General features: G+C 43.2%; 3 protein-coding genes across 4 annotated transcripts; 2 read left to right on the forward strand and 1 right to left on the reverse strand.

Annotated features, from left to right (window-relative positions):
- Positions 1 to 1,562: 1,562 nt before the first annotated feature.
- On the reverse strand, positions 1,563 to 3,750 carry cnpy4 (canopy FGF signaling regulator 4). The gene is made up of 6 exons (XM_084924166.1): positions 3,560 to 3,750; positions 3,342 to 3,468; positions 3,103 to 3,199; positions 2,866 to 2,988; positions 2,544 to 2,661; positions 1,563 to 1,829 (listed from the first exon to the last, which is right to left on the reverse strand). Exons 1-6 carry the CDS (start codon positions 3,642 to 3,644, stop codon positions 1,714 to 1,716), a joined length of 666 nt encoding a protein of 221 aa, XP_084780292.1. The 5' UTR covers positions 3,645 to 3,750; the 3' UTR covers positions 1,563 to 1,713.
- Positions 3,751 to 5,221: 1,471 nt separating this feature from the next.
- On the forward strand, positions 5,222 to 17,267 carry LOC146391301 (calpain-5). The gene is made up of 13 exons (XM_084924167.1): positions 5,222 to 5,484; positions 7,818 to 8,002; positions 9,756 to 9,887; positions 10,043 to 10,254; positions 10,547 to 10,739; positions 10,821 to 11,014; positions 11,350 to 11,427; positions 11,518 to 11,941; positions 12,013 to 12,135; positions 12,214 to 12,410; positions 16,273 to 16,391; positions 16,508 to 16,644; positions 16,719 to 17,267. The coding sequence occupies exons 2-13, from the start codon at positions 7,838 to 7,840 to the stop codon at positions 16,893 to 16,895; spliced, it is 2,151 nt and encodes a 716-aa protein (XP_084780293.1). The 5' UTR covers positions 5,222 to 5,484; positions 7,818 to 7,837; the 3' UTR covers positions 16,896 to 17,267.
- Positions 17,268 to 18,788: 1,521 nt separating this feature from the next.
- LOC146391302 (transmembrane protein 272) lies at positions 18,789 to 24,769 on the forward strand. Of its 2 annotated transcripts, none has more exons than XM_084924168.1 (5): positions 18,789 to 18,917; positions 21,223 to 21,307; positions 21,410 to 21,460; positions 21,564 to 21,770; positions 23,769 to 24,769. In XM_084924168.1, the coding sequence occupies exons 2-5, from the start codon at positions 21,244 to 21,246 to the stop codon at positions 23,975 to 23,977; spliced, it is 531 nt and encodes a 176-aa protein (XP_084780294.1). In that variant the 5' UTR covers positions 18,789 to 18,917; positions 21,223 to 21,243; the 3' UTR covers positions 23,978 to 24,769. The 2 variants fall into 2 exon arrangements, with proteins under 2 accessions (XP_084780294.1, XP_084780295.1); XM_084924169.1 differs by having other exon boundaries at positions 18,796 to 18,917; positions 21,198 to 21,307.
- Positions 24,770 to 25,134: the final 365 nt, after the last annotated feature.

Below are 25,134 nucleotides of genomic sequence, written 5' to 3' on the forward strand. Positions count from 1 at the left end.
CACCTTGGCAGTGTAGTGATCCTGCAGGTGAGCCAGTGTGCAAGAAAGTAGTTTTTATTAGAATCTTAATGCTGTCCTCATAACATTTCACCATAGAGACCTGGATCTTGTTTCATTTATCTGCAGTTATAACTTCAACCGGATCTCCAAAGTGGGAGTTTGGCCTGTTTGTCTGCCAGCTGTGTGAGGAAGAGAGGGCAGCTTTGATAAGTGTAACACTTAACAGTTATATCTCCTGGGTCTAGGTGCGGTTTCCCCCTCTGGGGGCGAGGGTACCTGAACCTGGGGTGTAAAGTATGTTTGGGGAGTATGATTGTGTGTTCAGTGTCCATTTGTGTCTGTCTTCAAGTTGGGTGAGTGCTGAGTATTTTTATATGCGTGCATGAGGGTGGAAATGCACATCTGTGTCTATATGTCAGGTCGGGTCTTAGACTCCACCTCTCTGGGAACATCTCAGGCCCTCCAAAATATGGAGGCCTATCTCCCCTCACCACACTCCCTGCTCGTGGCTGATGCCCTCAGGCGTCGTTGGTTCTTGGTGTCCGGGGCTGGGCGCGCAGGTATGTTCTGGCTCACTCTGGTGGCTGCTTGGCGGGGCCTGGCGCCCGTAGCTCAGTCTGGCCTCTTCCAGGGGGTGGGGGGCCCCTCGGGCCTGCGGCTCGGTTCACTCTTGCAGCCCCCTCTGGCTTCTGCTCCGTGGCTGCTGGGTGACCCCTGCTCTGGGGCTCTCCTCAGCTCTTCCCAGGAGGGTGGCACGGATGCCCCTCCGATGGTCCTCCTTGGGCTCTCGCACTCTGGGGTCTTTGGATGTCTGGGTCCTGGATCTTCTCCATGCATGCTTCATGCCCTGAGGGACAGGGGTATGGCTCCCTACACCATCTAGCAGATCGTTACATGGAGAAACCTTTTAATTAAAGTGTGCTCATCCAGACAGGTGTACACACGGGTGTTCCCTGTTCATAGACACAAACCACACCTTTCTTGGCTGCTACCTCAAAGAACATTGTGCGTTGTCGGTCCTGCGTGCTGCACAACATTCAATGTTATCACATTAATATCAACTTTAATGCGATGGTGTTGTGTTTATTATGCTGCTCTTTTTTGCTTGTTTTCTCCCCCCAACAGGTGAATTTTCAACGGGAGATTTTTCTTCTTTTTAAATAGCCTTTCTCACTGTTTAACAACAAAAAAAAAAAAAAAAAAAAAAAAAAAAAAAAAAACCCAAAAAAAACAACTTAACAGTTATTAATCTAGTCAGATCATACAGAAACGAGATGAAATAAACAAAGATGTGTATTTCATGAGTGATTTTGTACAGAGGTACTGTAAAAAAAAAAAAAAAGTATTTTATTAAACATGAAAAAAAACTGTACATACTGCACTTCAAGTCTGCAATTAGGGATACAACAATACTGATATGTACCATGACTGTGGCAAAAGGAGAAGTCACATGATGATCTAACATTCAAATATTAAAGATAAAGGTTTAAAACCTCACAGGGAGCGCTGTAACAGTTTAGAAAGGCCACACATACAAAATAATGGAAGACGTTTAGGGTTGCACGTGTTCATCGTAAAGCTATATATCTAAGTGTAACTTTTACGGAATATTTGAAACCCTCTCAAACGATTTCAGCTTCTGTCCACCAGTTTGCAGTTAGAAAAACCTGTAACTGAGGTATAGTGTTGTCTTCTTTGTTCCCCTTGTGTTCTTCAAAGCTCCCCGGCATCATGAATCTTTCCCTCTTCTACCTCCTCCTCCACACTTGTCTCCTCCTCAGCTCCTTCTTTGTCCCCCATTTCTCCTTTCCACACCTCCTTTAGACATTCTGAGGGAAGGAGAGAAAGAAAACACAAAGGGCTGTGTGGTTTCAGTTCACATTTCAGTCACTTTACATGCAAACAAACATTCTCCGATAGCTGTGGTTAAAAATAAATAAATAAATAAAAAGAATAAATGCACAGCATCATCCATGCTTACAGTTGGAGGACTTTGTGCAAGCATGTCTGAGTAAATCTCTCCCTCTTTGTAGCCAAATATCTACAAATGGACACAAACACTAACAAATGTCCAAACCGCAGGGCGAGCAGCAGGACTCCCTTACAGAAAAGGGCAGACATGAGTGATAACAGGATTAGCAATAATTCAGTGAGACACAGCATCAAAGATGAGTTTGGGTGCAGGTGGTTTGCAAAGTGGCTTGCAGGTAACCAAATGAAAACAGAATTGGCTCTTTGCATGTACTCACACCACAGTTCCAGTTTATCCTAGAATCTGACGTCCTCTCTTTTGCTCACATACACACTTTAAAAATGTTGTATTGCATAAATTTTGTGATTTGACTTCAGGGTTTGAATTAACCCTGGGCTCGATTCAATTTACAAAACAGAGGAAATGAGAAGTTCTTATTTTCTCTGTTGCTTTTCCTGGTATATGAATGTAATCATTTTGGCAGGGTGTTTACATTCTCAACAAAGTGCGACTTAAAATATAAAGATCATCTGCCAACCAGTAACTTGTTTTGGCATCATGCATCTCCCACCTTGCTCTGATGTCTCGAGGACGTGGTTCTCACAGAGGAAATTCTCCAGCCTCTGGTCCTGATGATGGAAGTACCAGTTCTCCACCACATCCTCATACTGCTCCAGCATCGTCTCACACTAACACACACCAAGAAATTAATATCAATTAATTTAAGTGTACACTACATTAAACACATTTCCTCTTGCTTTCCATAGCAGCACCTGCATAATGCCCACCACAATATACTGTAATATGACTAAATGATTACATATACAGTGTCATCAAATAACTTATGCACTTTACAAAATGTGCAGCAAAACGTGCATTTAACACACACCTACCTGTTTTTTCATGTCTGTCACCTCCACAGAGGGCTCGTCCCACAGCTCGTACGGCATCCCCAAGTCCACTTTAACCCCTTTGTGTACAAGATTCTTCAGGGTCGTCATGGTCTGACTGGAGCCCTGCAGACACATAAACGAGCCAAATGTCAGTCTGACACACAAACTGAACGCAATAAGGACCACGTGACCAACTTTTTAATGCACAAGTATTAAAAAAAAAAACTGTTAGATTACCTTAGCATATCTCAGGCTGCCAGGCCTCTCTGCATGAACATTATACTCCAGGATGCGCTCGCATATGTTGTCTACAGCCTCAGTCAGCCGAGTTTCCCTGCATTCAAACACACGGGGTTAACTACTGGTCTCGCAGTCAGACACAAGCCACAGCCTGCAGTACAGCTCACACATGCCACAAAGAAATCCCATAAAAAAAGCTTCAAATAAGTTGCATGTCCTTATTCAGAGATACCTACGAGGTGTTGTATTTGATCTTTTTCCTTCTCTTGCCGGTGCCCAACACTTCTCCGACCTCCAAGACTTCACGGGAGCGAGCGGTTTTCTCCAGAGCGTCCTGCAGCTCGACTGTCAGAAACTTACACACTGACCGAGATCAGAAGTCACACGTTAACAAGAAGTTTGGTAACTGTGGGCAGGTCCAAGAATAGCTGCTGGTGCTAGTTTCTGCTCCTACCTTCGCATTTATTCGGCAGCCTCTCGTTTTCTTCCGCCGAAATAAAGCCGCAGAGCCAAAACAAAGACACAACGGCAAGTTTCATTGCAACGGTTCGCTTTAAAACCTGCGGGAAAAGTCAAACTACCACGAGTTTAAAGGCACAGGAGCCACATCGGCGAATTTGACGGCGAATTTAAACTGCGCGTGCGTAGTGCGTCATAACAGACGTAACTAGTCGATGCATGATGCTGCGATGTCAGGGAAGATAGTCTATCCACAAACGTTAAAGAGCTCAGTTTTGAGTTCAGTTCTTTACTAATAAATGTATCTTAGAATCAACGTCACTTATTATTCTTTTAATAACTTTAATTTAATGTATTTATTTTTTAACATTAGTGTATTTATTCGTATTTTTTTAAAATGGGTCCCACTCCTAAAAACAGAAAAGTGGTGGCTCTGAAGGAAAAACGGGTTCCAAACCACTTCCAGCAACATGTGGCTAATAAAGTGGACAGTAACTGTATATAGAAATGGCAGAAATATTTACAATATAATGCACATAGATATATTAACATGAAATAAAAGGATTATGCATATTGTCTCTAAACATATTATTTAAATAAAATTACCATAACCATGTAGCCACATGAATAACAAGGCATCATATCCAAAAAGTGAAATATGTGAAAATGAATTTATGATTTTATGTGACATAAAGAATTTTTTAAGTCAAAACAATTGAATGAAACTACTGAAGTTTCAGCATGTTGCCAGGTCGCATGGATGTTAATTTATACATCATCAGCAAGTGTATTTGTAAAAATACAGAGTTTAACAAATGGATACAAAACAGTAGTGTACACAATATGAAATCTAGATAGACAATTACACAGATGGTCAGACTAAACAGAAGAATAATTTCAGCACAATCTGTTCTTTGTTTTTTGTTTTTTAATATATCAATAGCTTGTCAGTTTTCACTCTGCTCCTCAATGTGTTTCTTAAAAAGCTGCTGCTGCTGCAGGGTGTTATTATTGTATATGAACGGGGGATTATTGGCCTGGTGTTCAGCAGTGAAGTAGTTAACATAGGAGTGCTAGTCTCTTGGTTTCTCAGGTGTCAGGAGCAGCACACTCGACAGCAACAGATCAACAGATACTCCAGCAGACTGTGAGGGAGAAGATAGAGAGGAGAAGAAAGAGGAGAAGAGACTACACAGATAAGACAGAAAGAGAGAAGCGAGGGAGTCACAGGCCATGTTCAAGTGAGAAGAGAAAAGAGAAGATATGAGACTCGAGGAGAAGAGGACAGAATGTGCACAGTCACCAAACAGAAAAGCTGAGGCAGCAGTAAGTGATATGAGCGCAGATATACAAACACACAACCTTAGGAAACACATTTGTTGATGTTCTTCAGATGATGTCAGAGGATAAACCGTTCGTCTTGAATGTCTGAACCTTGAGTCACTGCAGTAACTGTGTGAGGATTTCCAAGTCTCTAATTGTGTTATGACACCTGGTGTGGCGGCTGTCTGTCTATTGTCTATAGTGGAGGGAGATAAAGTTACACACACACACACACATACGCTCATGCATCAGCTCTAAAAACTGCACACACAGTCATGGTGTGAGGAGTTGTGTTTCACGTTCAATTTTTTTTCATCCAGGTCCAATGGCACAAATATGACACTGAGTTAATTACCTGGTGGAGATGTAGCAAACACTCCTGACACATTCAGAGGAAGGGACAACATTAACTGCTGCTGACTCTGGGATAAGGAAGAGGAAAAAGTGGACACATGTTGGCTGTTTTTGTTTTGTTTTTGGGGTTTTTTAATTATCCTCAAAAAATGAGGATGACTAAATGACTAAGGGAATCCACTGACGGGGCTCAGCACAAAGGTCCATCTTAGGAAGCAAGTGGATAAACTTCCAGACTTGAAGGTAAAATATATGTTTATAGAGCCATGGCAACAATGTAGGTCTACTTTTCAAATTTACTAAATGACAATATTAAGAATTGTAATTTAATAAAATTTAAAGTCGATGCACTATGAACACTAAAAAGTGAGTACTGGAGCAGGTGATCTGCCAAACTAATGCACTAACCAAGCAAACTATTGTAGGAAAAATCATTTACTAAGCAATTAAAGTCTCATGAAGTCCAAAAAACTAGTAGACCCTAAAGTTGGAGTTTTTATTGGGAATTTTTAAGGAAAGAGAAAATTATATATGTTTGTAAATTTATCTTAAATACTTTGTGTTGAATGACTAGTGATATCTCGTTATTATCTTAGTTGATTACCTGAAGTGAGCTTATACATAAAACACTATAAACAGGGAATCTGATCAGCAACTATGATTTTTATTAACCTAAGATTGTTTTAAACTATATGAAAAATTTGAAATTAAAAATGGATTGCAAAAGCTACTACAAATCTGACTTTGAACCCTTTTCAGTTTATTAATCATTCCTGAATGATTCATTATTCAAATACAAGAACTTTGATTTGATGCTCACTGGGAGCAAATGATGATTTGTTTTGTGTGTTAGGATACTTTTTATAAAGTGTTGCATAAATGAAAAAGTGTCATTTTAGTCGATTACTAGGTGGTTGCTAGGCAACGTAATAACGCGTTAATATCGGAAAAATTTTAAAACATTCAAAGGCCTAAGATGTATTTGTGTGCCAGATATGGTTGCTCAACTAGGTGGAGTTCACAATCAGTGAAACAAATAAACACACAGCAAGACAAAGATTTCATTCACCATAATAAAATTCATTATTCCACGTAGTGAATTTGGTTTTCAGTATAACAAAAATAGACTCAGATCAGGCTCATCCAAAATAACAACCATCTGTTTAAAGAGTCAAAGTACTGCACAACAACAAAACAAACATGTAGCACCTGCAGATAAATTCATAGAAATGTTACTAAAAGTACTCAGTCTATTGGTGAGAGAAGGCAACATCACCAACATCAGAATCTAATCCAAAAGCATCAAGGAAAAGACATTCATCAATTCCTGCAGCTTGATGTCGTAAAAATGTGTGTTTATAGATTTTCCTTCACATTTGGTACGTCTGTGAAAAGATCGTATGAGAAAAAAAGCCATAAAATAGACTTCACCAAAAAGTGATAACGCTGACCTCCTGGCACACTCTCTCTGGCACTGAATCATTCTGCTACACAAACACAAACAGTTAAAGTTCAACTATGCTCATACTGCTGACTCCTGCCTGAGTTCATATCACTGATGATGAAAACAGTGCTCTTACTTTACTGCTGTCCTCACCCTGTGGCCCCACAGAACACCCCCCAGCTACCTCTGCCATGAGCTACATACCCCTTTAGATTCAGTTCAATTAGTTCAATGTTATGTAGCCTGCATATTAATACTTACACAGTAGTTACTGTGTGCTTACTCAGTACTTGGATGTTATACTTGCATCATCAGGACTTTCAACAAAAACTTAAAACATGCTACATTAGGTGGTTTTATGTACATTTTAAATTAATACACTTTGTGAATTTCAATGAACTTTTATCAATAAATTAAACGATGACAGTGTTTGAAATTTTACTTTGACATTTTGGTTAAGTGGGAATTATATGAACTGTGGGGTTCACCTTAATGGAACTGCACAGAAAAGTCTCTAGGCAGGTTGCAGCCAGTCAGTGTGATGTGATATTGTTTGTAATGTTTAGTTGGGCGAAACAAATAATAATATTAAGTGAAGTAGTGTGAAAGATCTCAACTGTCATTGAAACAGCCAAGTCATTGGCATCTATCAGTCTGGAAGGTATTACAAAGCCATTTCTAAGGCTTTGAGTCTCTGGTGAACCACGGTGAGAGCCATCATCCAAAAAGGAAGAAAACTTGGAACAGTGTGAACCTTCCCAGGAGGGGCCGGCCTACCAAAATTAACAGAAGAGGGTATTAACAACTCATCCAGCTCACAAAAGAACCCAGAACAGCATCTAAAGACCTGCTTGTCTCACATTTACCAAAAAACATTTTGATCATCAATTCAATAAAATTTCATTTATAAAGCACCAAATCACAGCATCAGTTGCCTCAAGGTACTTTATATTGTAAAAATCCTACAATAATACAAAGGAAACAGAGTAAACCCCAACAACCATATGATTCTCCAGTGAGCATGCTGCGAGCGTATCACCACACTACTTTAGCAGTGCATAGCTCCAGTTTCTTACAGTATGTTCTCTGACCCTCTCTCCCCTTTCTCATCTGCTTTCCACCTTCCTTTAAGGCCTCTGAGGCCCAACCAGGATGCCAGAACGAGTGTATGACTTCCAGGGCCAGAGTTTTCACAAGCTGCGGCGGGCCTGCCTCCGTCGAGGAGCGCTCTTCAAGGATCCTCTATTCCCCACCACAGACCAGTCCCTCTTTTACAAGAGACAGCCTCCACCGGGTCTGACCTGGAAGAGGCCGAGGGTGAGTTAGACGTGGAGTTAGACGTGGAGTGTAAAATTGAAATTCTTTTGTTTTTTAACTTGAAATACATCTCCACTCCTCCCACATCTAAACCGAGTTGCTGCCTCCACATGTTGCATTTCAGCAGATTGGGTTAATTAAAGCACTTTCTCTTAAAGGACAGGCGTCATGTCAGCTGGTGAAACCTTAGCCCTCAGGGAGCAAGTTGATGACGGACCGCTGTGTTAGTGGGATTGTGGGTGTGGGTGTGTACAGTTGAGTATAGAAAAAGCACAAGCCAATGTAAATAGCATGGGTGTTTTTAGCACACTGTTGTGATGGATACAGCTGTCTAAGTATAGGTTTTTATTGTGGCCACAGAGAGCTAAGGGTGTGGTAATACACTTGAATTAAACCAGTGAAATGTTAAGGTGAATCGAGGTTGAAGGGATTGTTGTTTAGTGTGGATATTTATCAGACATTTGATGGTCCAGTAACTTTATGATTACAGAGTTTTATACCCGTCTGACGTGTCTTAATTTTCAGGACACTGATCCTGTGCTGTGCTGAGGAAAATCGGTTTAATCCAAACGGCGAAACATGTGAAAGGATCAGAAAGCTCTGGGTATTTCCCATCGGGGTCATTAGTTCAAGGAGTTCATTCAAAGCCAGGCCTTTAGTGCTCTTAATGTGAAACCCTGCTGACGATTAATTTGTTGACTCAGAGCTGGAGAGAAAGGGTTAAAGGTATTGCGTTCCTAATGCACTACTCAGGTATTTTAAGCGTGTATCAACACAGATGATAGGGTGTCACCTGTCGCTTCACCCTGCTGGCACACAAACACAAACACACCCTAACTTCCCATTTGCTATCAAAACTATCCAGTTCATAATTTCCGTGGTCTCATCTGAAGCTTGTTACGAACACGATAGCATGGTAAAGAAGGTTTATTTCTTGTCTAGCGTTACAGCTGAAGACGTTATGGCCACCCAGAGTGTATCTTTCTGCGTGTGTGTGAGTGTGCAGCGACACTTCTACAGTTACCTGACCCTGTCCAAAGTGAGAGCAGAAGGTCTACACACACATTATCTGTCTCCTCAGCAGTGCTTTGACACCCTGACTGAATCAGCCCGCAGGCCCCATAAAACTCTGTGACGATACGAGCTGCTGCAGTCATTAATGGCAGTGCTTGCTCCACTTAACTGTGTCGTTTAAAGCTGCTTCATGAAACAACCTGCTTTTAGAGATGAACTCACCAATAATAATGAACGCCGACCTTCCTTTAAGCTTTAGATTTAGGTTCAAGCCTGCTGCTATCATCACAGGATCTCAGATCCCAGGTGGACACAGATGCCATTCACCCCATTAGCTGTCACATAGTGACGAACAATCCCTGTATTTCCCTAGAAATGTGCAGGTAGGAGCTCATTGGCACAAATAAGAAATAAACCTGCTGTTGCTTATAAGGTGGAAAAACTGTGGTCCAAACTTAGGATGTGAAAGTGACGACCAGAAACTGTGGTCACTTGAAGTTAGCTTCAAGTGGGAAGAAAAACTCCCTTTTAACAGGAAGAAATCTCAAGCAGACCCGGGCTCAGGGAGGGTTGGCTGTCTGCTGTGACTGGTTGGAGTGAGAGGAGGAAGACAAGGCAAAGACACACTGTGGATATACAGTCTATTGCTAAAGTGTTACTGTTATCCTGCAGTCTGCCAGGTGATGACTAACTACGTCCCATATTTCTTGTCATAAGCCTGATCTCTCTTCCTCTCCAGGAGATTTGTAAGGACCCCCGTCTGTTTGTCGATGGCATCAGCACTCGTGATTTGCACCAAGGAAGTCTGGGTAACTGCTGGATGGTGGCAGCCATTTCCTGCCTGGCGTCTGAGCCATCACTGTGGAAAAAGGTTTGGTGTGTTTTTCCCCTCACCTTCTTCACAATCATCTTTCCTCTTTCTCCTTATTCTTTACTATCATCCCTACTCTGCATTCTCTGCATTTCCTCCTAGTTCCTTCCTTGTCTTTCTTCAGCCTTCCTCATCCACCTCTCTCCTCTTCCTAGGTCATCCCCGATCACTTGAATCAGGAGTGGAATCCAAAGCGTCCCGACTTGTATGCCGGAATTTTCCATTTCAGGTTCTGGCGTCTCGGTCGCTGGATGGATGTTGTTGTAGATGATCGCCTGCCTGTCAGCGAGGATGGAGTGCTGCTCTTCTGTCGTTCAGCAACACCACGAGAGTTCTGGAGTGCCCTGCTGGAAAAGGCCTACGCCAAGTGAGCATCAGCAGAAAATGCTGGTTTTGATATTTGATTAGATTAGATTAGATTAGATTAGATTAGATTAGATTAGATTAGATTAGATTAGATTAGATTAGATTAGATTAGATTAGATAAAACTTTATTAATCCCTCGGGTAGGTTCCTCTGGGAAATTCAGTAGCATTGATGGGAATGCTGTTAATTTTACACTGCTGAACCTACGTCTTGACTGCCACAACCACTACTTATGGCAGTCCTAATGTCTAATGATCCTGAATCAATCACTCAATCCCTCTCTCGCCTTTTAGACTTAACGGCTGCTACGAGGCCTTGGAGGGAGGGAACACTGCAGAGGCCCTGATTGACTTCACTGGTGGAGTTTCAGAGCCTCTCAGTCTGGATCGTGAGGCCCTGAGACTGCACAGTGACCAGAGGAGGGCGCTCTTCCAGACTTTAACCAAGGTCCATGAATGTAAATCACTCATCACTTGCTCCATACGGGTAGGGCTTCTGAGTCTTGAACATTTAGAAAAACTGGAGAAGAAATGGGTTAAAATGATTTCACTGTTTCACGTTTCTCAGCCTGCAGAGGGAGAGACCGTGGAGTCAGTGTTGGAGTGTGGGCTCGTGCGAGGACACGCCTACGGGATCACAGCAGTGAGGAAGGTGAGGTTGGGGGAGAAGGTACTGAAGACAGGCGGGACATCCAGACTCTTTATGGTCCGCATGAGGAACCCGTGGGGGACCACAGATTGGACCGGTGCCTGGAGTCAGAGGTGAGAGGTGACTTTGAAGTCTTTGCACTGGCTTCTGCCACATGTCAGACTGCTGAGAGCATTTTGTAGGAGCTCTGGGGGGAAAAGTCTTTGCTGACTTTAACAGTGTCGCTGTGGTTTGCAGCATTTTATAATGCCACTGCTGATATTCTGGAGAGATTCTGACATTTTACAATAGTTTGGGATTTGTTTTACTGGGGTGGAGGGACATCTGCTGTTCACATCATGGAAGTCTGAGAACTGGATCAATAAAGGTTTCTAGAAGCTGAAACACTGCTTTTATTTTTATGTCCTTTCCAAGTGTTCTGCTTTCTGTCCTTGTGTGCCCCCTGCAGGTCAGAGCAGTGGCAGCAACTGAGTCGCGCAGAGAGGGACAAGATGGGGCTCGTTGTTCGTGATGTTGGGGAATTTTGGTACTTCTGATTATTATTATTTGAAGAACAAAAAGTCATGTGGGTTAGCTGGTTTCTGACTCACATTTTATTATTTTCCTTTTCCCTCAGGATGGATTTCGAGGACTTCTGTCAACACTTTACAGACGTGGTGGTGTGCAGACTGGTGGAGAGGACTCTGCTGTGGCCGAGATCTCGCTGGAGAGAAGTGAGCTGCTACGGGGAGTGGGTTCTACCTCCCCCCACCCATGGAGCACCTCCACCCACTGTGCTCCAGAGTAACCCTACACTGACCCTGAGTAAGAGCAGCAACGGGCCTGGAGGGACCAAGCAGCGTGGGAACAGAAAGGAGGATCGACTCGGTGAGAGTCAACAGGAAGGAAGGAAAAGAGGAAGAAGCAAGCCTGATGTGAACAAAGTGACAGCAGAAAAGGGTGGTGGGAAGGTGAATGGAGTATGGAAGGTGGAGTTGGATAAGAGGAGCCGGTGTGGTGGATGTATCAATCACAGGGACACCTTCCTGCACAATCCACAGGTAAATATAAGATTGAAACCAGGGTTTGCATCAGCACATGAATGCTAAAAATGACTTTTCATTCTTATTAGTTCATGTTTGAGGTGCGAGCCAAAGAGGAGGAGGTGCTGATCTGTCTGCAGCAGGAGGACAGGAGGATGTGGAGGAAAAATGGAAAAGGAGAAAACCTGCCTATTGGCTTTGAGGTGTTGAAGGTGAGCCGGGCCACTGAGCAACCTCACGTTTTTTGAGTCATGAAAAAAAATATTTCACTCCTTCCTCATCATCTGCAGGTGGAGGTGAACCGCTGCAGTCGGGTGCAGTGCGTGGCGGAGCAGGCGGCCAGCTCCATCTACATGGATTCCCGGAGTGTGACACTGAGGGGAACTATGACTCTGGGACGTTATGTTGTGCTGCCCACCACCTTCCTGCCGGGCGTCACTGGATGCTTCCTGCTTCGCCTCTTCTCCCACTCTCGTATCAGACTCAGGTGAAATGCTGGTCAGGAAAGAAGCGTTAGAAATAGCTTTGAACGTTCTGATATTTGTAGATACTGAAAAGGTACGGAGGACCAAAGCTGCCCAAAGGTTTCAAAACCAAAAAAGTTTTTTTTTATTACAATTTTATTTTTATATTTGCCACAATTTATGTTTCCAGTGTTCTGAATTCTGCATTTAAATTTTAATTTATTTACCTACTGACTTTCTGTATTTCAATTTATTCTGCAAGTGGCACTTTTACAAGTTCAGCATTTCACATACTGGACGTCCATCCATCCATCTTCATCCGCTTTATCCGAGGCCGGGTCGCGGGGGCAGCAGCCTAAGCAGAGAGGCCCAGACCTCCCTCTCCCCAGCCACCTCCTCCAGCTTATCCAGGGGAACACCAAGGCATTCCCAGGCCAGCCGAGAGATTTAATCTCTCCAGCATGTCCTGGGTCTGCCCCGGGGCCTCCTCCCGGTGGGACATGCTCGGAACACCTCACCCAGGAGGCGCCCAGGAGGCATCCTTGTCAGATGCCCGAACCACCACCGTCTGTCGATCTCCGGCTCCATTCTCCCATCACTCGCAAACAAGACCCCGAGATACTTGAACTCCTCCACTTGGGGCAGGAACTCATCCCCGACCCAGAGTGGGCACTCCACCCTTTTCCGGCTGAGAACCATGGCCTCAGATTTGGAGGTGCTGATCCTCATTCCCGCTGCTTCACACTTGGCTGCGAACCGTTCCAGTGCGAGCTGGAGGCCCCCACCCGATGAAGCCAACAGAACCACATCATCAGCAAAAAGCAGAGATGAGATTCTGAGGCCACCAAAGTGAAAGCCCTCCGCCACTTGGCTGCGCCTAGAAATCCTGTCCATAAAAATTATGAACAGAACCGGTGACAAAGGGCAGCCCTGGCGGAGCCCATCACCCACCGGGAACGAGTCCGACTTATTGCCGGCAATGCGAACCAAGCTCTTGCAACGGTTGTATAGGGATCGAATGGCCCATAGCAATGGGCCAGACACCCCATACTCCCGCAACACCTCCCACAGGACACCCCAAGGGACACGGTCGAATGCCTTCTCCAAGTCCACAAAACACATGCACCCTCAAGTATCCTTGAGAGGATAAAGAGCTGGTCCAGTGTTCCGCGACCAGGACGAAAACCGCATTGTTCGATTGTTCGACTAGCGGACGAACTCTCCTTTCCAGCACCCTGGCATAGACTTTCCCAGGGAGGCTGAGGAGTGTGATCCCCCTGTAGTTGGAACACACCCTCCGGTCTCCCTTCTTAAAGATGGGGACCACCACCCCGGTCTGCCAGTCCAGGGGTACTGCCCCTGATCTCCACGCAACATTGTAGAGGCGTGTCAACCAGGACAGCCCTACAACGTCCAGAGCCTTCAGGAACTCGGGGCGGACCTCATCAACACCAGGGGCTCTGCCACCAAGGAGTTGTTTAACTGCCTCAGTGACCTCGTCCCCAGAAATTGGCGGGTCATTCCCCTCATCCCCAGACTCTGCTTCCTCCTCGGAAGACGTGTCAGTGGAATTAAGGAGGTCCTCGAAGTATTCCTTCCACCACCTGACAATTTTCTCAGTCGACGTCAGCAGCGCTCCGCCAGCACTATACACAGTGCAGGTAGTGCACCGCTTTCCCCTCCTGAGACGCCTGATGGTTTGCCAGAATCTCTTAGAGGCAGTCCGAAAGTCTTTTTCCATGGCCTCTCCGAACTCCTCCCACACCCGAGTTTTTGCTTCAGCCACTGCCCGAGCCGCATTCCGCTTGGCCTGTCGATACCTGTCAGCTGCCTCCGGAGTCCCACAGGCTAACCAAGCCCGATAGGACTCCTTCTTCAGCCTGGTGGCTCCCTTCACCTCTGGTGTCCACCATTTGGTTCGGGGATTACCACCACGGCAGGCACCAACCACCTTGCGGCCGCAGCTCAATGAAGCAGCTTCGGCAATGGAGACGCTGAACATGGTCCATTCAGACTCAATGTCCCCAGTCTCCCTCGGAATGCTGTTGAAGCTCTGCCGGAGGTGTGCGTTGAAGATCTCGCGGACTGGGGCCTCTGCTAGACGTTCCCAGCACACCCTCACTATATGTTTAGGTGCACCGGGTCTGTCCAGCGTCCTCCCCCGCCACCTGATCCAACTCACCACCAGGTGGTCATCAGTTGACAGCTCAGCCCCTCTCTTTACCCTAGTGTCCAGAACATATGGTCGCAGGTCTGGTGATACGATTACAAAATCGATCATCGACCTACGGCCTAGAGCGTCCTGGTGCCACGTGCACTTATGGACACTCTTATGTTCGAACAAGGTGTTCGTTATGGCCAAACTGTGATTTGCACAGAAGTCCAATAACAAAGCACCGCTCGGGTTCAGATCAGGGAGGCCGTTCCTCCCAATCACGCCCCTCCAGGTCTCGCTGTCGTTACCCACGTGAGCCTTGAAGTCTCCCAGCAGGACAACAGAGTCTCCAGGTGGAGCACCTTCCAGCACCCCCCCCTCTAAGAAGGCTGGGTACTCTGAACTGCCACTCGGCGCATAAGCGCAGATGACAGTCAGGACCCGTTCCCCGACCCTAAGGCGCAGGGAAGAAACCCTCTCATCCACCGGGAAAAACCCCAACGTACCGGCAGCAAGCCAAGGGGATATTAAAATACCCACCCCAGCCCGCCGCCTCTCACCAGGGGCAACTGGTGAGAGGGTCCAGACAGAGTCCAGCCCCTCTCCAGGAGACTGGTTCCAGAGCCCAAGCCATGCGTAGCGGTGAGCCCGACTATATCTAGCTGGTACCTCTCAACCTCACGCACTAACTCAGGCTCCTTCCCCACCAGAGAGGTGACATTCCATGTCCCTATTGCCAGTCTTGGCAGCCGGGGATCAGTCTGCCAGGGCCTCCGCTCCTGGCCGCCACCCGGTACACAATGCACCCGACCCCCATGGCGCCTCCCGCAGATGGTGGGCCTGCGGGAGGATGGGCCCATGTCTCCTCTTCGGGCTGTGCCCGGCCGGGCCCCATGGACTAAGGCCCAGCCACCAGATGCTCGCCCTCGGGCACCCTCCCCGGGCCTGGCTCCAGGGCGGGGCCCCGTTAACCCTATCCCGGGCAGGGTAAACTGTTCCCTCGATGTTCTCTTCATAAGGGTCTTCTGAATCGCTCTTTGTCTAGTCCCTCACCCAGGACCAATTTGCCATGGGAGACCCTACCAAGGGGCAAAAGCCCCCAGACAACATAGCCCCTGGGATCCCTGGGACACACAAACCCCTCCACCACGATAAGGTAGCGATTCACGGAGAGGGTGGGATGATTGATCCCAGTAAAAACAGATATTGTTGCTTTTACTCAGGAGATCTTTACAGATGTTCAACTAATTTACACGAAAATTTTAAAATTACTAAAAATAAAATAAAAAATCAAATAGATTAATAATCAGGTGAATAAATACAAAATAATTAAATAATACAGGAAAGGTTTAGGAAGTAACAGAAAAATAAATGTAAATGACATTTTTTTAATTAAGTAATGGAACAGTTTTAATATTTATTTACTCATAAAGTATATTTATTTATTTATTTATTATTTTTGTATTTGTAATTCAAATAATTTTCATTTTGGTGGTTTTGTCCTTCCGTGGAACAGAGAAAAAAACAAAAAAACAAACAAACAGTAAATATGACATAGACACTTTTTTTTTGATAAATTATAAAAATCAATATGAAATCACTATTAGCATCATAAATTTTATATTATTTCTTACATTTAATTTTTTCCACTTTAACAGAAAAAATCTCTTTTTCCCTTCACTATTCCCAGTCCTCTGTGTTTAATTTAGTTATTTCTTTTTTCCATGAAGGGAACTGAGGGAGGACTTACCGTCTCCCTCTGTGCTCCACTGTTTTCTACCTCAGCCCACAGTGGTAACCACAGTTTATCTACACAGGGCGTCAGGACTCAGCCCTCCCAAACAAACAGGTGACTGTAAAATGAAAGACTCACATTTGGGCAGACTCTTAATTATTGCACATATCTCCATTGGTGTTTTCTTTCTTTCTTTCTTTCTTTACACCGTGCTGGATTTTGTTCCACAGCCCCCGATGTTTACGCTGTAGTGAGATGTGAGAATGACAACGTCAGGACGCGGGTGTTCAAGGAGAGCGGAAACCCTGAATTCAACCTGAGAACCATCTTCTACAGGAGATACCCCAACACAGACATCTCTGTTGAGGTTTGGCACATTCCTGTTCCCTCTCACGCAGCACACAAACACACAGGGCTAATGGGCTTCCTGTGTATTGACAGATATACAGCAGAGGTCTGCTGTGGGACTCGCTCCTCGGTGAGACTCGACTCCAGACGGCCGAGTCTGAGAGGAGTCGAAGCCTCGTGATGAATCTGCGAGGTGGACGGTCCCGTTCAGGGCTCAGAGGTTGCGTCTATCTTGAGACGTCTTCCAGCATGTGCCTCACAGACTTGTGACAGTCTGGCTGCCCTGGCAAACACTGCCCTCTCAGGTAGAAGCTGATGAGCAAATACTACTAAACTAAATAAAGCTGTGTGAAAAAAGGTGCTTTAGTTTTTTGGGGTTTTTGACCTGTTGTATTTTAAACCACAGTGAGCTGCTTGGTCTCTTGCACTTTGCTGTGGGACTTTAATAATTAGGTTATTAATGTACTGACAGATGCTCTGTGGTGATCTGCTGCTCAGTTATGCAGGCACAACAACTTCGGCAGTTCAACAAGAAAAGTGCCGAAACCAGTTTTTGTGTTATTTTAAAATATGCGTTATTATGTATTGTCTTTTCATTGATTTGTTATTTATTTTTTGTTTTATTCATTAAAAACTGTGATATTTGGGTCATATTTGCATTTCTCACAATTAAACTATAAACACTGTGTAAGCCTGTTTTATTTTATCATCACTCAGCAGACCTACTTGCCTTAAATCACTGAAATGGTCAGTCAGCTAAGAGCCATAATCTCTTCAGCATGTTCTGTCCTGTCCCTGCCATCTCCCTGCAGTTGGGCATGCCTAGGCTGATGCCTGAACATCCTTCACTGGCTTCTTTCATGTATGTGGAGGAGCATCGGTTCTATTCTCTGCCCCCCCAAATGACCGAGCAACCTGCCCTATTCCTAAGGGAAGACCCAGACACCCTTACTATAGTACACTAGAGTTCTGAACTATAGTCAATAATATCGTGTTAGTCCTGTGATATGAGTCGGGAGGAGGGAACACCACAAAACGAAAGTGAGCAGACTTAGACTGACTCTTGTCTCAGGGGGAAGGCCTCAAATGATTTTTATGTAACAATATAACATTTTAAAAATATCTATATATCATATATATACATATACAATACATAATTTTCATAAATAAATGAAACTAAAAGCACTTATAGTAAAAAGCTAGAATTAGCAGTATGAAATACACACCGTAATTCAATAACAAATCTGACTTAACGACTATTTTTATCACCAATGGTCAGACTGAGCGGTTCAGATTACAGACCGTTGCAGACAGAGAACCAAAAGTTCACAGTTCGCATTCCTTTTTTAAAAAATCATTTTATCTTTTTTAAAAAGCATAAACATGTAAAATTAAAATCAAAGCATTAAACAGCACTGCGCTCATTTCTTTATCAGTACATATATGAGTGCATGTAATTAAATATCTGGGACCCATAAGGGTGAATCATTTTTAATAGCATTTCTTCTCATTAGACTCAAATCTGTCTTGTAGCATTACTACACATTACAATGCTTACAAAAACAATGCACATATATGTGTATTGCTGATATTCGCAGAGCTCCACTCCTCTGTTTAAATGCAAACAATAAACTTTTGAGAAGAACAAACGGCCCATTCACCTTTTATCTGCTCTCATGTGACAGCATTTGATTATCAGGACAGCTGCTATGTGTGAGCAGCTGCTGTAAGAAGTGAAGGACCTCAAACTACCACGACCATTGCTTTGAGCAGAAAGATGATTTCACCCTAATGACACCCTTAGTAATTCAGCCATATTTGCATTTTATGTTACAATCGTTCCTTCTTTCTCAAATATTTAACACCAGTTTAACATATTAGCCTGGAAATTTAAAAATACATAAATATTGAAATATATCTCTGAAAACAGTCCAAAGGAATGAAACATTCAGAAACCTTTTTGGAGCCATTCTTTAGGCCGGTGGTATGAAAAGAACAACAGTTTAAAATTGCATTGTGTAATTGTTTTTCAAACTGTTTTATATAAGTATTGAAGTGTTTACACAGTGTGTTTCACAGTCATTTTGAAACTTATCATTAACAACTCTCATTATTAAACCGGATGTGTGTCAGAGCCTGTCACCTCTCGCCTCTTTCACAATCAGCTGACCGCGTGAGCGAGCGCTTTAGTTTGTATGCGCGCTCCCTAGAGGCGGAGGCTTTGCATCCGACTAGGTGAGGCTGTCAGAGACTCGAGCAGCTGGCAGGAGGTGAACTCGGAGTGAGCACAAGGTAAGAGATTTAAAAGGGAATCTGTCATTCGTTTATTTAAACACAGCAACTCATTTTCCCCTCCCTCTCTCTTTGTGTTGACTTTTTGCTGTTGTTTGAGGGCTCGAGAGACGACACGCGCTTCGTGTCTGTGTCCCACGCAGGCGGAGACGCTTACCGTCTTACGAACTTAAAAAATTAAGGCGAGGCTGCAGTTTAACGTTAAACGTGCTGGATACTATACATTATAAAGCGTATGGGGGAGGGAATGGTTTTGAAAGCAATTGCGTCATTTTTCTAGGAACTCCGTAAAGCAACTCGGATGCTGTTAAAAGTTTGTTCAACAGGATCACACATGCTTTACATTTTTCCCCTGCTCGTGATTGTGTCTGCGTTCTCTTTTTTGTAATGTGGAACGCGAGCTGTTTCCTTTCCTCTGCTCTTCCAGTAATATTGGTCAAACTGGCTTTGTAGTGAATGCAGACACACCTCTCCTTCCCCCCCTTTATCTTCTTCACTGCAATTCAGTCGATCCAGTTTCCACACAGACTGAATCCACTCTGTGTTCACCGCGTTTAATCACATTTACTGTCTGTGCTCATAATTAAGAGCTGCAACATAAACTGCAAGAAAGTAAATTGAATTTAGGCTAATGTGGCCTGCTTTGCTATTAAAGGACCCTACCTCAGATGGGAATTTGTTCGATGAGAGATGGGGTCCAGCTGCAGTATGGGAAATGTAGTATTCATTGTTTTGGACTCTGTCTCTTCTGAGTCTCTCCTACTTTATAGAAGAGACACACTTGATAGCTGGAAGCATGCCCATGAATTATAAAGTGTGTTATCATAGCTACTAATGCACGATGCCATCTCCTTTCATTTACAATGAAATGAAAATATGTTTGTGTCTAATTCGATGATTGGAGTTTTGGTCAGTAATTTCATTTTTTGTTTAAAGCTTCTCAATTAATAAAAGTTGCTCTTTTATTTTTTATTTTTTTTAGCAATGACACTGAAATATTTGGGAGGTTTCAGTTGACGGTCTATAAATATTACAAGAATGTAAAATAGCTCTGTAGCATTTTGCAAGACTCAGAGGTGTCCATTTAACCCTCTCAAGGCAGGCGTTGCCGATTTGCAGCAGTTAAAAACTAACAACCTGATTACCCCACATACACATTTTATGAGTTTTTTGTACTCAGAAGTACCACTGCAGGACTTGGTTGTGCATTAGCAACAAAAAGTTTAATTTGAGCCTGAGAGGGTTAAGTTGTTTTTTGTTTTTTGTAATCAGTTACATCTTATTGAGCGCTCAGAGAGCTTCAGTGTGGAAAATGGCTCCTCCGTGAAATAAAAATATTGCTGTCGAGGAATAACGAAGAAAGGAATGACGTAAGAACATTGCACATTTTAACCTCCAGTACATGCCCACCCATGCCACAGGGCTGTTTAGCCTCGCCACATTTGAACCTGTATCGTATCCAACTGTCCTTTTGGTTTTGTTTTGGTTTTTTGTTGTTTTTTCTGTGTTAAAATGATAAGTTCAAGAGTATGTCATACAAAATAAATCCAAACTTTGACACACTTTGTTATTTTGTTTTTGTTTGCAATATTATACATACCACACCGGCTGCCTACGTCATTGTCTGACAACATGGTTGATGTCATATTGTTTACATACTAAAATATTAATATTTCAGACGTGCCATCTCACATAAAGTTAGGTTGATTTACTGTTAACAACAACGTCTCACTAAAAGTTTCATCATCATCTCCCAATGCTAATGCTAGCTGCCGCTCTGCTGGTGAATTTGGTTTTCAGATTTGATATAATCTTCATGTCTTAGATATACAGTATGTTGTGACTGACCTGGTGTTTCATCAGATTAGATGTGCTGTGTTGCCATGACAATTTTTTTTCTGAGAGTCCTTTCAATTGAGATTGTTTGTGGCTCACCACCGCTGCCACCATCGTGTGTTTTTGTTCTTCCTCAACACATCAGAGGAACGCTCTCTTTCTTCCTCTAATCCTGGTACCAGTCCTCATGTTCTGGTACCAAACATTTTAGGCCATTTCTCGATGTTTGATAGCCTGCTTGATGACCTGACAAACCTGTAGGTTAGAGCCCACAGGAGCCTCAGACGAAGGAGGAGCTCACAGACAAAGATACAAATTTCTTGTATTGTAATCAGAAGATTTGTTTTGTTTAATTGTCACCGCCTTTTCTGGCTGCTCAAAATCGCTTTGCACAACTTCACTTTAACCTTTAAAAGAATCTGAACAATTTTTTTCTCTCACCAGCTCAGCTCTTTATCTTCCTCCGCAGGTGAAAAACTCATTAGGAAAAATGGCGAACAGTAACCTTCTGGGACGCATCCGGAACCATCCTCAACCCCCAGCACCCGCTCTAGGTAAAATCTAACAACGCTAACATGATGAACCCTGGTGTCATAGTTTCATTTCTGTAAATATCATGTGAAGAAAATGAGTTCAGTGTTTGATTTTTCTTGCAGCGATTTCAAAGGTGATTTTGTGCGGCATGCCCATTGCTCAGATTGCAATTGGTGAGCTCCATACTTACTTACTTGACTGAGTGTTCACAAGTATTAAAGTTTTCCAGGCAGCTCAGCTTGTTCTTTTTTGAATCATCCTCCTTGTATCCACCAGGGACAATATACCTTCATGAGTGTCCGCGTGAGCACTTCATCCCCATCTATCTGATAGTGGTGGGAGTCTTTGGCCTGATTCTGTCGTTGCTCTCCTGCTTGCCCTGTGCCAAAGAGCCCGAAGAAGGCACCTCCAACCCTCTGAGCACAATCTGCACAACCTGGAACTCCTTGACATCTGTCTTTCTCTTCTGCTGGTTTATCGCTGGTGAGTTAAAAAGTAAATGAAGTGACCTGTTTCTGGTTGGCTGCCTGTTAAAATTGTGTAAATACAATCATGGTCATCGGACAAACCACCAACATAAATTCACACCGAAGAGATTAAACATTAACGGCTCTCAGCACCGCAAACAGAACAGCCAATGTTTACAGTGTGCTTCATGCAGCTTTTATAGCAGAATATTTCTATTATAGACCACATTAGTTTCAGCTCCATGACTCTCCAAACACCAAACTGAATGTATTAAAAAGCCAGCAAAAAATATATGGTGCTGTGTTAAGTGCTCTCCCTTCATTGTGTCACTTAGATTTATCATAGCAGACACTGAGTCTTATGTACTCAGGGTGCAGGATTCCCTGTCTAATCATTAAAACTGATATCCCACGCTAGCACTGCGTGAAAGAAGCTAGCCACTACGAAAACAAGGAGTGCAAGCTCGAAAACATGGATGTAAATTAGGACTGTAGTCTTTAGGGTTGAGTGTTGATTGATCAATATGCTCTCTTTTCTCATTGGTCAGAAGATCAATAGCCATTATTCTTGGCAGAGGGAAGAGCAGATCACAATCTGTATATGAATGATGGATGTAGCTTCCAGTTCTTAAAAGTTTAGTCAAAGCAGAAGTGCCTTAAACCTGCATGTGACGACGTGACTACGGCGACGTGACTACGGCGACGTGACTACTCTGGTTCTAAAAATACTTAAGGTTGTGCAAAGTCTCTGAGAAAATGCTCCTCAGCTTCCTCATTGTCTCACACTTCCCGATGGCCTTATCGCCCTCAAGTACTGGTATTGCCTGGGTTGGGGCATCCAAACGCCTCACAAGAAGGAATAAAGGAAGTAAATTTAGTAAAGTTACATTAGAAAATGATGGTGGTGTAAGACTTGGATTAATCCATGTCTGGGAAACTGGGCCTAGTTTTCAGAAGTAATCTGGAAGATCTAATAAGCTCAAGACAAGACCTTATTTTAAAAAAGGTTACGAATTAAGAATGTTAAAGGTGATCACAGTAGATAAACTTTAACTCATTAAAGACTTAAATCTATCCATAGGCTCTCAGTGTTTGCTGCTTTCTGTCAGAGCCAAAAAGTGCAGAAAATGTGTCAGCTGATGTTTTCAATCATCTCATTTTGGTCACGACTCTTTTGCTAGCTAACATCACCAGCAGTAGCTGACTGTATCTGTCTTAATTGTGACTTTTGTGGTAGTGCAGTTATTTAGGTCATGCAGTACAGTGCTTCTGAGTCATGATAAAGTAGGTGAGGTAAACTTGGTTGTGGATAAAATAGCGAATTTCTTGCTAATTAAATATTCCCCAAAATAGCTGTTTATTATCAAACTTCAATCGCTCCATTAAATCTGCTCATCGTTATCAGGCTCGCAGGGGCGCTGGAACCTATCCAAGCTACCATTGGTCGAGAGGCAGGGTGTGTTCTGAACAGATCTTCCATTTGTCATAGGGCGTTAACAAACTTCAGGCAGTTAATTGGGAGTCTTTCTAATTTTTTTTTTTTTTTTTTTTATTTTAGCGCCCCCAGCATCCTAATGAAAATGCTGGTAATCTGAATTTGATCATGTTTGAAAGTCTGTACTTGGATCAGAGTGAGCCTATAAGTTCTGTTTTGAACAACCAGGATAAAAGTAAGATGGATTAGATACACATAATCCAGAGAAGGAAAAAACTGGATTACTAAAACCAGATATTTTTTGAAGGGTGAGAATGAGAATGTTGTAACATGCAAGAGCCACTAGGTGGCAATATATGGCTGTTTTAATGGATTACTACACACAAACCCCTGAGAGGTACATGTAACATGAATTAAGATAATTACAATAGTTGTCTAAGCTCAGTGAGGCTTCAAGTGCTGCCGTGCACATCCTGTCAGCTGTCAGGCCTCCAAACACTAAAGTCCAGCTTATGTGCAGAGAGATCAAATAATTATTATTCATTCTTCACTTCATTTGTTTTCCTTTTCTTTTTTTAGGTAATGTATGGATCTACTCTATTTATCAGCCCAACTACACCAAAAACACAACAGATGTGAGCACCTACTGCAACAAGACCCTTTACCTGTTTGCCTTCTGGACCACCACTCTGGTTTACATCCTGATCGGTTTGTTTTTCGTGTGCGGCTTCTTGGTCCTCCTCTGCTTCTGCCTGTGTGGCCGTGCCGATCCCGACGACGACGTGTAACGACTTTCAGAAACGATAACGGTACTGGATGCATACAATGAATATGCTGTTGATGCAGATATGTTTACGAATATGTTGTGTGTGATTTGACCGTGCATCTTGTGTTGAAAGATGAGCATTTTCTATACCTCTGCAGCAGCTACTGTTTACAGGAATTTTATTCTGAAATCAAGAAGATCACTGGTGTTTAAGAATTTATGGGAGAGGTGATTCCAACAGCAAAATTATTTTTACTTTCCTATTTGTTTCCATGTTTGTCCCAGGAAAACACATCTATATTATAAATGTGAGGAAAGTTTTTCTCACAAGGATCTCAGCTCGTCATTAAACTCTTTTAGTGACGCTACAGATAAATATCAGCCACTGACATCGTTTACTGCCATCCTATTTGCTGATGAACGCCCAGCATCAGTCATTGTCAGGATTCAGCTGATACATCTGTGAATCTGTAGATGTGCTGTTACATGATGAGCCACAAATTCGGGTTATTGTGTGTAAATGATGAAATGGAAAAAGTCACTTTGGTAATGGTATCAATCAGGGAATAAACGAATACCAAAAAAAATCCTGTGTAATGCACTTTTTCATACTTTATAATTCTGTAAAGTGTAGGTTTGTTTTCTGTGGAAACCAACACTTCTCTGTATTTCACTGTTCAAAATGTAATCACATCATTAAAGTCTGTCAGAGGTTTATCGCTGTAAGTTATGGATCATGAATCTTGAGATTTGAAATAAAAGACCTGCCGTATTTTGTCATGTCAGAAATAAAAATGAAAGACAAGAGTGGGAAGCTTTGTGTGGCTAATCGATTTTATCTGAAAAGCAGAAATTCTGGACCTACGCGCTAAACGGTAGTTATCTGTGCAAAAAAGCATTAGACCCAATCGCACAATGAACAGTAAAGATATTTTTAGTGTATCTGATGTTTAAAATTTGCAACCTGGCACTGTCTCAATATCAAAGCTTATTTATTCAAATGTCTGTTTCTGTGCAAGACGACTATGGTTAAGAATTGAAGTATACACCTCTATACACCATTCTGTGCTAAATTATTAGTTATTACTTCTCCTGCTTGGCTCGCTTCCACACCCTGTGTTTGTCCAGTCTTTCTCCCCTTAACCCAGCCGGTCACAGCAGATGGCCCCGCCCCTCCCT

Source organism: Perissodus microlepis, chromosome 3 (genome assembly GCF_051167445.1).
Source record: "Perissodus microlepis isolate ML-2025 ecotype Zambia chromosome 3, ASM5116744v1, whole genome shotgun sequence".
Taxonomy (NCBI): domain Eukaryota; kingdom Metazoa; phylum Chordata; class Actinopteri; order Cichliformes; family Cichlidae; genus Perissodus; species Perissodus microlepis.

Bases quoted from the DNA above. Each gene is read 5' to 3' on its own strand.
- LOC146391301 (XM_084924167.1), top strand. From the start codon at position 7,838: ATGCCAGAACGAGTGTATGACTTCCAGGGCCAGAGTTTTCACAAGCTG. The intron at 9,888-10,042 runs GTTTGGTGTGTT...TCCTCTTCCTAG, and splicing joins AGCCATCACTGTGGAAAAAG to GTCATCCCCGATCACTTGAA. The intron at 11,942-12,012 runs GTAAATATAAGA...CATTCTTATTAG, and splicing joins CCTTCCTGCACAATCCACAG to TTCATGTTTGAGGTGCGAGC.
- cnpy4 (XM_084924166.1), bottom strand. From the start codon at position 3,644: ATGAAACTTGCCGTTGTGTCTTTGTTTTGGCTCTGCGGCTTTATTTCG. The intron at 3,200-3,341 runs GTAGGTATCTCT...GTTTGAATGCAG, and splicing joins AAGATCAAATACAACACCTC to GGAAACTCGGCTGACTGAGG. The intron at 2,989-3,102 runs GTAATCTAACAG...ATGTGTCTGCAG, and splicing joins GCAGCCTGAGATATGCTAAG to GGCTCCAGTCAGACCATGAC.
- LOC146391302 (XM_084924168.1), top strand. From the start codon at position 21,244: ATGGCGAACAGTAACCTTCTGGGACGCATCCGGAACCATCCTCAACCC. The intron at 21,308-21,409 runs GTAAAATCTAAC...TTTTTCTTGCAG, and splicing joins ACCCCCAGCACCCGCTCTAG to CGATTTCAAAGGTGATTTTG. The intron at 21,771-23,768 runs GTGAGTTAAAAA...TTCTTTTTTTAG, and splicing joins CTTCTGCTGGTTTATCGCTG to GTAATGTATGGATCTACTCT.